Below are 13,252 nucleotides of genomic sequence, written 5' to 3'. Positions count from 1 at the left end.
TGGAACATCCAGCTGGGATGAAATTTCACCAACCATCTTCTTGTAAAGGTGGCACCATCACAGAACCACATAGGGATGGGAATTAATATGATTTTATTGACAACGTTGCCATTATTAATTCTTCATATTGATTCCTTCTGTGAATTTTCTTTTTGAAAAAGTAGACTGCCAAACTTCTGACTGCTTCAGTGATTGTCCATGGTGTTTACTTCCTCGATGTCTCTGTTCTTACTCCTGCTGACTTCCTCTCGTGAGACCGTGTTCTTCAAGGCATCATTAAGATTAAATGTAAATGATGAACCGACTGGAGCTGGTTCTCGGTTCCCATCCCTAGGACCACGCTTGAAGTCTGAGCTCTTCAGAACGGCCCGTTTAGGATCACTGATGTTTGAGACTGCATGGATAGGTGAGGATTGTATTCATCTGTGGGTCTGATTGAAACACCTGAATTCAGTAATTAACAGGTGTGTCCAAATACTTTTGTCCATATAGTGTATTCTCCCTCTAACCTCACATTATCAGACCTAAAATTTAGCATCCTATTAAGTATTGGTGAAGGCATTCAGAGCTAAGGACAGTCAGAAATTTGGCAGCTAACTGGGTTTTTCGGTGTTTTATTGATAGAGGAGGATGATAGAGCTGAAACAGGGAAGAGAGAGACGTGGGACAGGAGCCACAGGCCGGTCTAAAACCCAGGCTGCCCACCAACACAGGGCATGGCCCTATGAGGCCAACTGTGCCCCAGGACCCTGATATTTTACTTCAAGTAAAAGCCCAGTCAACATGTGATTGATCAGAAATTTGCATTCAACCAAAATAATCTGCTTAGCAGAAGTAATCATGTAGAATCAAAGTGTTTTAAAATGTATTTTTATATATATTCTGTATTATTAACTGACTAATGTTCCTCTGCACATTACGTTACTACCTCTTAGCTGCTCTCTATCACTGTTTGAGCATTTTTAACTTGTTCCTTTTTACAGCTTTGTTATTAACATTTCAGACCAATCAGAGGAGAATGTGACAGGATGTCTACAGGCAGGTAAACATGGAGGCCTAATAATGATAACAGCTGTTGCTTTCATTCTAACTGAATCAGACATAGTCACTTTGACTATGGAATTACAGGGTTTTTAACTCAGGCTTTCTGAAAACTTTTATACTGGTGGAGAAATAAAACCTCTGCATGTCTCAAAGTGCAGAAAACTTTATTTTTCCCTTTTTCCAGGAAGGACCCCCACTCTAACTCGGGCCCCCAGAATTTTGGCTTGTGCCACGGCACTGTGTGAGAATAAAATGCATATTAAAATGTTTGAAATACTAATGAGACCTTGCCCTTTTTTATGTGCAAACACATTTACAGCAGGATTTTACAAAGTTTATTACAACAGAAAAATACAGCATTTAACATTTCCTCATTTATATTCGTACATTCATATTTCAGCAAGTGCAAAGAAATTTTACAAACAAAAGACAAATTGCATCTCATCAGGAGAGAACTTAAAAGTCAAAAGTTCTGCTTTAAATAAAGCTGATTTTATAACATAATAAAATAAAATAGTCACATAAGAACAATAGCAGCTTAAATCAAACCTTCAATTTAAACTTTTTACTCTACATTTCCCTTATTTAAACGTTTTCATCCAGCATGAAGCATCAGAATGGCATTAATAATAAAATAAAACCTGTGGTTGTTTCAACTCTTCAAGTAGGAATATTTAAAAACTTTTGACACAAAAATACCCAAAAATCTTCAGCATTGGAAATCTAAAATCTTCTGTTCCTTAAAAGTATAAAAGTGCTCAATATAAAAGGAAATATCATACATGAAATAACGCGGGGCTCTGGGTTCAGCAGAGAGCTAGGGGGCGCTGTGGGTCAATGTTATTGCTCAGTGTATTTACACCCAGAGGATTTTTCATTTCAGAGTAGAAATCTAAATTTATCTAATTACTGTTTGAAAAAAGGAAAAAAAATCATGGAATAGAATCTACCAGTTCAATTAACTAGGAATCAAAAACTGGAAAAAAAAAAAAAAAAAAGTTATTTATTTTCCATTTTTATTTTTTTGATTTCCAAAAATAAATATAAACAGTTTTTTTTTTTCATCTTATTATTTTTAGTGTTCTGATCAAATAAGGGAACAGAACAGTGGTGATGTAACATTCCTTTCCTCCTAATGCCTGGAAAAGATCTAAATATGGGAATAAAGGAATGTTACATCACAAGTATTCCCTCCTTTAAGCTTTCTTTTCTGATCGGACACAGAAAAAACAATAAGAAAAAAAATCAAACCATTTAAAACTTTTTTTTGTCTCTTTAGAGGAAGAAAAATAAGAAACAGGAAATGAATAAATATTCCTTTTTTGTTTGCTTTTTTAAACTTCTGTATCTAATATATTCTATTTTTAACACAAATCAGGAAACGGCTCGTTTCTTCATTTTGGATTTCTCATTAGAAATTAAAAATCAGTTGGCAGTAAAACACACAGACTCTAGTTTACAGCGAACTGACTTTTAGTTTTTAATTAGAAAATAAAAATAATAAAATAAAGAACAAGCTGATACACTTTGTAAAAAATTTTAGGAAAAAAAAACAATTAATAACAAAAATAATAATACAGAATAAAGAAACTAAAAAGAAGTTTTCATTTTCTGTTTCTCTGTTCTGTTTCCAAAAAGGAAAAAAAAACTAATATTTTTTCATTTTTTTATCATTTTTATGTTTGGATAAAATAAAAGGAGCGTCAAAGAATGGAACGCTGGCGACGTAACATTCTTTTTTTCACAAATGGTTAAAAAAAAAGTTTGACTCCACCAGAGATCTGTTCTTTGATTTTCCGATTATGATCCAAATATAAAAATACTAAGATGAAAAAAAATGTTTTTTGCCACTTTAAACCAATTTTTGCCACATTTAAGACATTTCCCCCGTATTTTATGTCACTTTTGTCCCATTTTCACCACTTTTTTAACTTTTAACCCTTTTTAGCTAGTTTAAACCCACTTTTTGACACCTTTTACCCATTGATTGTTTTTACCACATTTCAGCCACTTTCCCCAGTTTTTACCCATTTTCACCGCTTTTTCATATTTTGAACCTTTTTGCAATTCTTAACTTATTGAAGCCACCTATAACCCATTTGTTTTTGGATACTTTCTCCTTGTTTAAGTCAACTTTTGCCATTTTCAACCCATTTTTACCTATTTTCGTAGTATTTTTTAACACTTTTTTGCCTTTTTTAAACACTTAATGTCTATCACTGTGAAAAGGCTCACAGATTGCTTTGGGATAAAAGGATTTATTTTTCTAGAAATACCAAGATAAACTGATCATTTATCCATCCATTACATAGAATATGATCAGTAAATGTTTCCTGAGTTAAGAGAGGAAGCTAGTTTGTTAGCACCTTAGCTGTGATTGGACAAGTCTGCTGTCAGATGTTCTACAGCTGTGCTGTATTATAATCAGGCGCTGGTGAAAACAGAGGAATGTAGCGTCTATGTTGTTGGAAATTGACTTGAAACCTTTTTTGTTAAAGCAGAAGTTGGAGTATTGAAAAATCCGTCCAAAGACGGTCAGTAAGTCCTTGAGTCCAGGTCAGAGGATGTCCCAGCCCCTGCACTCCTGTTTCCGGGCCAGTACCAGACTGTGGCAGCGGCCGCTCCTCTCCTTGGACCTGTACCGGGTTCTTACCAACAGCATGTCATCCATGTAGAGCTCCTCGTGGACCCTGACGGCGCTGCTGACCTCGTCTTCTTCAAACAGATAGAACAGGTCCTTCAGGGTGGCGGTCAGGTCCTTTAGAGGCTCCACTTCCCGCTGCGGCGCTCTCGTCAGCGCCGACCCCTCCTCTGAGTGAAACTTTTGGATGACGGCGAGCATGCTGTGGTACTCCTTGGCATCAGTTCTACTGCTCCTCAGGAATTTCTTCAGTTTTTGGTCCGTCCTCATCATCTGGACCAGCCTGTGGACCAGCGTCCCCTCGTAACACCTGGAGAACATCAGGAGGACCAGATGGAGGTTAAACAGACGTCACCTGGCTGAGCGTGGCGTGAATCTGCATCTCTAAACTCACCGTGCTATCTGAGGTTCAGGTAAGGGGAAGCCCAGCAGCTGGTTCAGGTGGATGCTTTGCCTCAGGCAGCCCTGCCATTGGTTGAAGGCGTGGAGGACGTCTGCGTCCAGCTGGAGTTTGAGGAGCGTCTTCTCTTTCCTTAAAGCTGAAACGCAAAAGTCGCGTCATTGTCAGGTTTTATTCTTGTGCACTAATGAAAAGTCCATGAGCTGGTTCAGTTAAGAGGGTTTCAAACACGGCCACCACGATCTCACAAGCTGAGATCGTTTAAACAGAGGTCACCTGAAATCTCACACCTAGCTCGCTGTAGCTGACCTGCTAGCTGCTTTGAAGGTCAAACTTCAGGTCACGCTGGTGTTTCGTACCTGCTCTTTGCCTCAGCGAGTCTCCGTGACTTATTCCCAGCAGCAGCGCCTTCAGCATGGTCTCGTCTGGTTTAGGCTCAGCTTTCTTCAGCCAGTAGCAGGTGATGGCCACCAGGAGGCGCAGGTGAGGCTGCAGTCCCATCAGAGAGGCTTCAGACACTCCCAGAGTCTCCAACAGCACCTGCAGGCGCACAGAGGGCTCCACCTGGGGATTCAAGGTGGAATGACGGGGTGAAAATTTTATATGTACACCGAAACAGATGCTGCAAATGTTAACAGAGGTGAAAACCGAATCTAACTTAGGCTATGAACATTGACGTCCAGAGCAGTGTTACTGACCATTTTTGACACCTTAAACTCATATTTTTAGCACTTCTCAACCATTTTTGCTACTTCTCACCAACTGTTTTGCCTATTCTCTGCCAATTTTGACACTTTTCAACCACTGTTCCCACTTTTAAGCCACTTTTTGCCCATTTCTGTTACCTGTAAGTCATTTTTGGCCACTTTTCACCCGTTTTTGTTTTTTTTTTTTGCCATTTTATGCCAATTTTGCCCCTTTCACAAGGTTTTGCCACTTTTTGACCATTTTTGCCACCTCTAAATCATTCTTTATGACTTCTAACCCATTTTTACTACTTTTCACCCAGTTTTTTTTTTTTTTTTTGCCTTTTCTGTGCCAATTTTGCCACCCTTTGTTCCTACTTTTTAGCCACTTTTTATACATTTCTGCCACATGTAACTCATTTTTTGCCATTTTTTTCCCAATTTTTGCCACTCTACACCAAGTTGCTTGCCATTTTATGCTATTTTATCCACTTTTCACCTATTTTGCAACTTTTTGGCCACTTTTTGGCCATTTGTGCCACCCCTAACTCATTTATGTCACTTCTCACCCATTTTTTTTGCCACTTTCTCCCCATTTTAGCCACTTATCACCCATTGTTTTTGCTGTTCTATTCCAATTTTGCCCCTTTTCAACAACTTTTGCCACAATTGCTGCTTTTTGGCCATTACAGTCACTTCTCACTCAATTTTTGCTATGTTGTCACTGCTTTTAAAACATTTTTGCCACTTGTTAATCATTTTTTGTCACTTCTCACCCATTTTTGCCACTTTTCACCAATTTTTTTGCCATTTTTTATTATAAATTGTGCCACTTTTTTGCCCAGTTTTGCCCATCTTGTCACTTTCTGTCCATTTTAGTCACTTTTCACTCATTTTGGCTATATGTTTGCTGCTTTTTGGCCATTTTTGCCACCTATAACTCATTTTATGTCATTTCATACCCAATTTTTGCCACTTTTTGCCAAGTTGTTTTCCATTTTATGCCAATTTTGCCCTTTATCACCCATTTCTGCCACTTTTTGACCATTTTTGTTACCTTTAACTCATTTTTATTGCCACTTTAACCCTATTTGCCATTTATTACCACTTAAATTATGGCTCTTGGCTCTTTGGTTGAGCAGGATTGAGTAACACTGGTCTAGAGTGATCTAGTGTCAGCGAGGACCCTATGATATCTGTATGCATCATTTCTGTCAGAAGAATCGTTAATTTGGGGATTTAACATGCTCAAAAACTCTCTAAACCGTACAAAAAAATTGCCCACTAGTAGAAATTTTTGGGGAATCGTGCAGGTCCATCAAACAGGGGCCTCTAACGTGTGATAGACGGCTGTGAAAGAGCCATGTGCATGAAAATCTGCACATATATGTATCATGATTAGAGGGGAAAAAAAGTCTCTTGGGGCCATCCTCTTGAATGTACAGGAGGCGCACTACAGTCAGGTAAATGTCAAACTTTGGGGTTTCTTAACGATTCACAAGTTTCATATTTGAACGAACTTGTCCAAGAGATTTCATCCGATTGACTTCAGAATTTTTTGGGTCATACTAGACAACCTGGAGCTCTAAAGTTGGATGAACTGTGAGTTTTCACCCTAGGGTGGGGTTGTGAACAGAGCCCAAACTTCAACTACTTTTTTGTTCATTTTTTAGCAGTGAATTTAAATTTCAACATTTCCGTCTCTGATTTTTTAAATTTTCCCTTTAAATAATCAGCCCCCACACACCATCCAGCCTAGGCTTCTGATTTTTGTGTGTGTATGTGTCATCATCAGACCTACAAAAATGCCTCTAGGACCCATGCCCAAATCACAACAGGAAGTCCAGCAGCTTCATTTCTGTTTCAAAATAAGGCCTTTTTAATGGTGCCAAATGACTTAAACCTATCATAACTTTGGTACACAATATTCTGTGATCTTCTTCTCTTTCTTGACACTGAGCACACACATGCAAACATCATCATAGCGCCCCCTACTGGCAGCAGGAAGTGACACAACTAGATCCTATCTTCATTCCTCTTACTGTGCTTAACCTATTGAGCTCTGGTTTTGAAAGAAAGGCCTCAATGATTGGCCACAACACAGACATGTTCCATTAGTGGATGCCTCACTGGCAATGGCGAGCGTTTCAATATCTCGCCAGTTTGACAGGAAGTATCTCATACCAAACAAACTGCCTTCAGATTTCACATGTAGGACCAAGGTCTGCCCCTCTACATATTCAACTTTATGGTACAACTTCATCATTTTGATGTAGCGCCCCCTGCTGGCAACAGGAAGAGACACAACTGGACCATTTCTGTATTGGTGAGCAATTCGTTATCACGCCATTTCACAGGAAGTCACTGTAACTCATATGTAACTTCTGATTTGCATTAAAACTCACATAATTAGGGTCTGCACCCTACATATTTAAATGTGTGTTGCATTTTTTTGCTAAAGCGCCACCTGCTGTTAGAAAGCAGAAGCATCTCTGAGTCCTGTTTTTCCTCATTTTACATGATGAATAACAGCCCTAGGAGGATCGACATGCTCACCTTGTTCAGTGATTCGATCTCCAGCTCATCGGGGACGCCGCTGGCTGCAGGCTTAACTGGGAAACCTTTCACCACATTGCCCTCTCTGTCGACCTCATAAATCGGTCCCTTCTCGTCTTTGCCCAGCAGCAGCCGGTACATCACCTGCCGGATCGACCTGGAGGTCAGGTGAGCGCTGGGAAAGTCTGCCCTGTCCACAAAACAGCTGAGGCTCATGGAGTTCAATAGCAGCACGTCAAGGACATCTGAGGTCAGCCGACCCTGCATCACTGGCGCCAAAATCCAGCTGGCGTTCTCCTGGAGGACAGAAAACCGTAATCAGTCAGCTGTTTTTAACTGTTCTTCAGCGTTATTCTGGACAGGTCTGAGGTTTTAAATACTATAAAAAAATAATAAAGAAAATGCACTCCTAAAAATTTGGAATGTAATGTCTTTTCCATTACCTCTTCCACTTCTGGATATGGCGGCGCCACCCCATGGATGAAGAACTTCATGAGTGAGCTTGGAGGAAGCTGGTACTCTTTCATCCCGAGCATCAACCCCATTATCACCTTCTTCTTTTGCTCTTTGCTCAGCTCTCCCATCAGCCCCAGTGCTGCCTTAAAGGCATCCTTTGGTTGACTGAAGTCCTTCAGCCAGCAGAGCAGCCCCTCCAGGTAGTGCGGCGGTCTCCTGTTGGCCGCTGGAGCAAAATCCGACCAACTGATGGACGCATCCATCCATTGCAGCTTCACGTAGTCGTTTCCAGCCAAGGCAGCGAAAGCTGGCAGGATCTGAGGCTGGATCTCAAAGACGATGCAGAAACAGGAGGAGTAGTAGATCTTACAGGGGATGCCATTCTTGTCCCCTGCCTCCCAGTGGAAGTAAGTGATGGGCAGCAGCCCCCCCGTGAGGTCGAAGATGTAGAAATCACTGTCGTTGGACAGAACAGGGCACTGCCACTCCCTGGCTAGCGCAGCAATCTCCTGGTCAGCCTCAGCGTAGCACTGAGCCACTGGGACCCCCATCCGGGCCAGCGTCTGTCTGAAGACGAGGCTGGCCATCTGTGGCAGGACCTTCTCCTGCCTGGTTTCCTCTGCTGCCTGAGTGGCTCTCTTAATCTTGTCCTTAGTTCTCAATACAAGAGTTTCATCCTTCTTGCCAGTTAGATCCATGCCGCCATCCAGCACCACGTACGCGGACACGCCGCAGTCTTTGAGGCTCTTAGCAAACCTCTCAACGAGGTCCTCAAACGCAGCATATTCCCCACCACGGATCAGCTCCAAACCTGCAACCACAGAAAAAAAGAGAATTTGAGTCTTCCTCCTTTAGCAAGTCCAGGAAACAGCCCCAAATCAATAAACCCTCACTAAAAAAGGAATATACAAAGTTTGATGAAACTCATGAATATTTGGTTTCATACAGCAGACAACAATCCTCAGAAGCATTCAGATGTCTCAGACTCAGCAGCACACATGGACTTATTCACTGATCCGGATCACGTTTCACTACCATGGTCCTGATTCCTGAGTATTTTTAGCCCTGCTGCCCCCACACTGACTCTGCAGGATTCTGGACCAAACTGAAATGATCAGAAACCATCAGACGGATCGATCCGAGCATTTACAGACACGTGTTTTAATCTTTCCACTAACTTTAGTGACCCTCTGCCTTTCCTCTGGCACCATCATGTGGTTAATTTAGGTACTACCTGCTGTCATGAGGGTTTATTAACGTCTATAATTCATACAGCTTCTTCTATGAAGTGTTTATTTTCATAATGTTTGTTAAAAGGATGTCATTGATTACCTTAAACCAGAGGTGTCAAACTCAAAGCCTGGGGGCCAAATCCAGAACAGATAAATCCGGCCTGCAAGATGATCTCATATTTCTGTTCTAACTGGCCCATCAGTCTGAGGTCTGCAGATTTCCTCAGTATAAAAATTAAGTATAAAAATATAAAGGTATAAAAATGTGAACGTATCCTTGATGATTTAAGATATCATTTGATCATTTAAACTCACAATTTCATCTTCCCGTAAAATATTTTGGGCTTTAAGATTCATAATTCTACAATTTTAATTCATATTTTGACCTTTTTCACCAATTATTTTGTATTTATCTCATATTTTCAACTCCAGATCTTGACTTCATAATCCCATTGTTTGACCTTTTAGACTCACAATTTAAAATTTTGCACTGTGACGTCACACTGCCAACATGCCAAAATGCAGATATCAAGTGAGTTTTATGCAAACCCTTTGGGATTTCTTGGACACAGTGGACCAACACCAGCAGATGCCATGGCAGCCCACATCATCACTGACTGTGGAGACTTCACACTGGACTTCAAGCAACGTGGATTCTGTGCCTCTCCACTCTTCTAGGTCCCAGAGTCTGGAGGAAGAGTAGAGAGGCACAGAATCCACGTTGCTTGAAGTCCAGTGTGAAGTTTCCACAGTCAGTGATGATTTGCTTTCTAATAAAGCACTAATAAGACTGTCTGGTGAGCTGATGACTTATTTTTGCCCGGTCAAGATGAAATTTCAGTGCCTTATAACATAAAACACATTTATAATGTACAGAGTTACGACTGTTTGAATGGTCTGACATAGTTCACAGCTTCTTCCCTTGTAGTGCGTACTAACAAACACAATAATATCATGTTTGGAGCATGTGCTCTGCTCTGTCTGGTTAGAAAACTATGAACATTTAGTTTGAGCAGAAAACCCTGATCAAATAAACTGTTGATGTTAGAGTTTACATGCATGTATTATGAGGCTGTCGATACTTAATCAGCATCAAAACCCAAATTTACAGACTGAATTACACCAACACCCTGCTGATAAGAGCTGTTCGACTTCAACACCCTCATGTAACAGCGACTAAACACAAACAAGACTTTGAACTAAATGTTCAAACAGGAAATTTGAATGGAAATGTATGCAAAACGAGTCTGCTGCTGGCTGTGCATTAGGTTAATGATCTGTATACTGAAAGGCTTTTAGTGCTGTCTGCTAGGGCTGGGAAATATGTTGATCTTTAGAAATATATCAGTTTTATTTCAAGACAGTACCGGTTATATCAACAGAGTACAGGTTTGCTTTTCCAAATATTGCTGATGTATTTGCATCTCTAGTTGTCCTCATTTTTCCCAAATTTTACCAGCAAATTTATGCAATTTAGACATTCTGGCAACTGTCTATTTCGACCCACTTTTCCTAGTGTTGACAACATATTTGTGCAATTTAAATACTCCTCACTATTTGCCAGTTCTCTCTATTTTTCCAAATGTTGCCAGTGTGTTTTTGAAATATGGACAGCCCTTGCTTTCACGCAGTTCCACTGACTTCTCCTGATGTTGCCAACAAATTTTCACTTATTGGACATCCCTCGCTCCTAACCAATTCAACTTTATTATTCTGATGTTGATAGCATATCCTTTTCACTTTGTACACCCCTAGCTCATAAAATGTTTTACACTCTTTTCCAGATGCTGCTAACATGTTTTTGCGAATTGCACAGCCCTAGCTCCTTAACAGTTTGACCCACTCTTTCACATGCTGCCAACATATTTTCACAATTTGGACACGCCTAGCTCCTTAACACTACCATCCACTTTTCCCAAATGTTGACAGCCTATTTTGGCAGTTTGGACACACCTAGCAGCTCGTCATTTTTGTGCAAATTGTGCATTCTAGCTCCTCATCTGGTTACATAAAGGTTAAATGAAAAAAAAAAAAAAAAAACTACCATCCACTTTTCCAAATCTTGACACCATATTTTGGCAGTGTGGACACCCCTACCAGCTCTTCAATAATGTAGTTTGGCGCAACTTGTGCATTCTAACTTGTTGCAACTCTCTCCAAGTTTCAAAATCTTGCCAACTTATTTGCTAAATTTGGACACCCCCAACTCCTGTGAGTAAAAACCACTTGTTCTCAAAGTATTTACATAATTCACACACTCTACACTGGTTCCACCCCCTTTCCAAATGTTGCCCACTTATTTTTTTGAATTCTTCACAACCCTAGCTCTAAAACAGTCCCACCCACTTTCCAAATGTTGTCAACATACATAATTGCACACCCCTAGCTCATAAATAATTTCACACACTTTTCCAAATGTTGCCAACATGTTTTGTAAATTGCACTCCCCTAGCTCCTTAACAGTTCAACCATCTTATACTGATGTTGACAGCATATTTTTTCACTTTGTACACCCCTAGCTCATAAATACTACCATCCACATTTCCAAAATGCTTCCAACATATTTTTGCAGTTTTGACACCCCTAGCTCCTTAACACTACCATCCACTTTTTCAAATGTTGACAGCCTGTTTTGGCAGTTTGGACACCCCTAGCAGCTTGTCAATAATGTATTTTTGCACAACTTATGCATTCTAGCTCCTTGCAACTTTCTCCAAATTCCAAAAAGTTGCCAAATTATTTGCAACATATGTCAACATACATAATCTGCACACCCCTAGCTCATAAATAGTTTCACACACTTTTCCAAATGTTGCCAACATGTTTTTGCAAATTGCACACCCCTAGCTTCTTAACAGTTTGACCCACCCTTTCATATGTTTCCAACATATTTTTGCAATTTGTACACGCCTTACTCCTTAACAACCATCCACTTTTTCAAACGTTGACACCATATTTTGGCAGTTTGGACACCCCTACCAGCTCATCAATAATGTAGTTTGGCGCAACTTGTGCATTCTAACTTGTTGCAACTTTCTCCAAGTTTCAAAATCTTGCCAACTTATTTGCTAAATTTGGACACCCCTAACTCCTGTGAGTAAAAACTACTTGTTCTCAAAGTATTTACGTAATTCACACACTCTACGCTGGGTCCACCCACTTTACCAAATGTTGTCAACAAATTTGCACATTTCAGCGAGTGTTTGCTGTCTTTTGGTTAAAAATCGGTAGTTTTCTTTTTGTTTAATCAACCCAATAATGGAGATTTTATTTTGAAACAGTTGCCACATGGATACATGTCGACAACCCTAACAAACAGAAATGTTTCCAATGTTTTTGTTCAGTTTCGACAGTAAGAGACGGTTTGACCTGCAATGGCTCCAATATTTGGAGTCCAGAGTTTCTATTTGTTTTTCTTTAAAGAGTAATAAATATTGTTTTCTTTTTATTAGTCATATTGAAGTTTAGTATTTTGGTACTGTGACAACCATGTATCATTGATTTACAGGAAAAACAGCCCATCTGTGTCTTGTTTCATCATTCAGCAGAGAAATATCGACACAGTAGATTTTGTTTGCCTGTCCTTCAGTAAAGCTGACATCAACAACAGCTGTAGTTTTTACCTGAGTCGAAGTAAAGCAGGTAGAGGAGGTTGCAGCCGTCGACCACCAGCCGTCTTTTGCTGAACTTGACGTCCCGGTAAATCTTGGTGTGAGCCCCGACCAGTGAGGCCAGGCCTTGGACTCCCATCCTGAGTCTGTTTGTGTCCCTTCCCTCTCATCGGAGCTTCTTTATACCTCTGAACACTCCCGGCTTCCTTAAGTTTCACTTTCCTGACATCATAGCAGCATGACTAGATCTCATCCAAGACGACATTAGCCTGAACAAGTCCAGCTAGTGCAACTTTTACAACTCCTCCTGTAACATTCTTAAGCTTTTTATAGCTGCGGGCTGTTATGAAAATATATTTGTGCAGAAATGAGTAGCTGGGCCTGGATGGGGATTTGTTAGAGAGAGATTCCATCAGCTCAGACCTGCTCTTCTCTCTCCCTAATAACTCTTCACACACTCTGAGTAAAGGCAAAGCTACAATAACTACAGTATAGCCATGATAGCTACTCTTCTTATAATGACTCCTGTCCATCTATTCAGACATATATGGGGGTGCAACCAAGTATTTCAGATTTCTGATACTGACCAGACGGAAACCTTGGTCTGAAATTCTATCATGGTGAAA

General features: G+C 40.2%; 1 protein-coding gene across 1 annotated transcript; it reads right to left on the bottom strand.

The window, feature by feature from the left end:
* Nucleotides 1-891: 891 nt before the first annotated feature.
* aste1a (asteroid homolog 1a) lies at nucleotides 892-12,812 on the bottom strand. The gene is made up of 6 exons (XM_041794403.1): nucleotides 12,639-12,812; nucleotides 7,771-8,594; nucleotides 7,328-7,624; nucleotides 4,445-4,649; nucleotides 4,080-4,224; nucleotides 892-3,995 (listed from the first exon to the last, which is right to left on the bottom strand). The coding sequence occupies exons 1-6, from the start codon at nucleotides 12,763-12,765 to the stop codon at nucleotides 3,602-3,604; spliced, it is 1,992 nt and encodes a 663-aa protein (XP_041650337.1). The 5' UTR covers nucleotides 12,766-12,812; the 3' UTR covers nucleotides 892-3,601.
* Between the last annotated feature and the right edge of the window lie 440 nt (nucleotides 12,813-13,252).

Source organism: Cheilinus undulatus, linkage group 8, assembly GCF_018320785.1.
Source record: "Cheilinus undulatus linkage group 8, ASM1832078v1, whole genome shotgun sequence".
NCBI lineage: Eukaryota > Metazoa > Chordata > Actinopteri > Labriformes > Labridae > Cheilinus > Cheilinus undulatus.
Note: the sequence above shows the minus strand (reverse complement) of the source record. Positions and strands in the feature narration are given on the sequence as shown.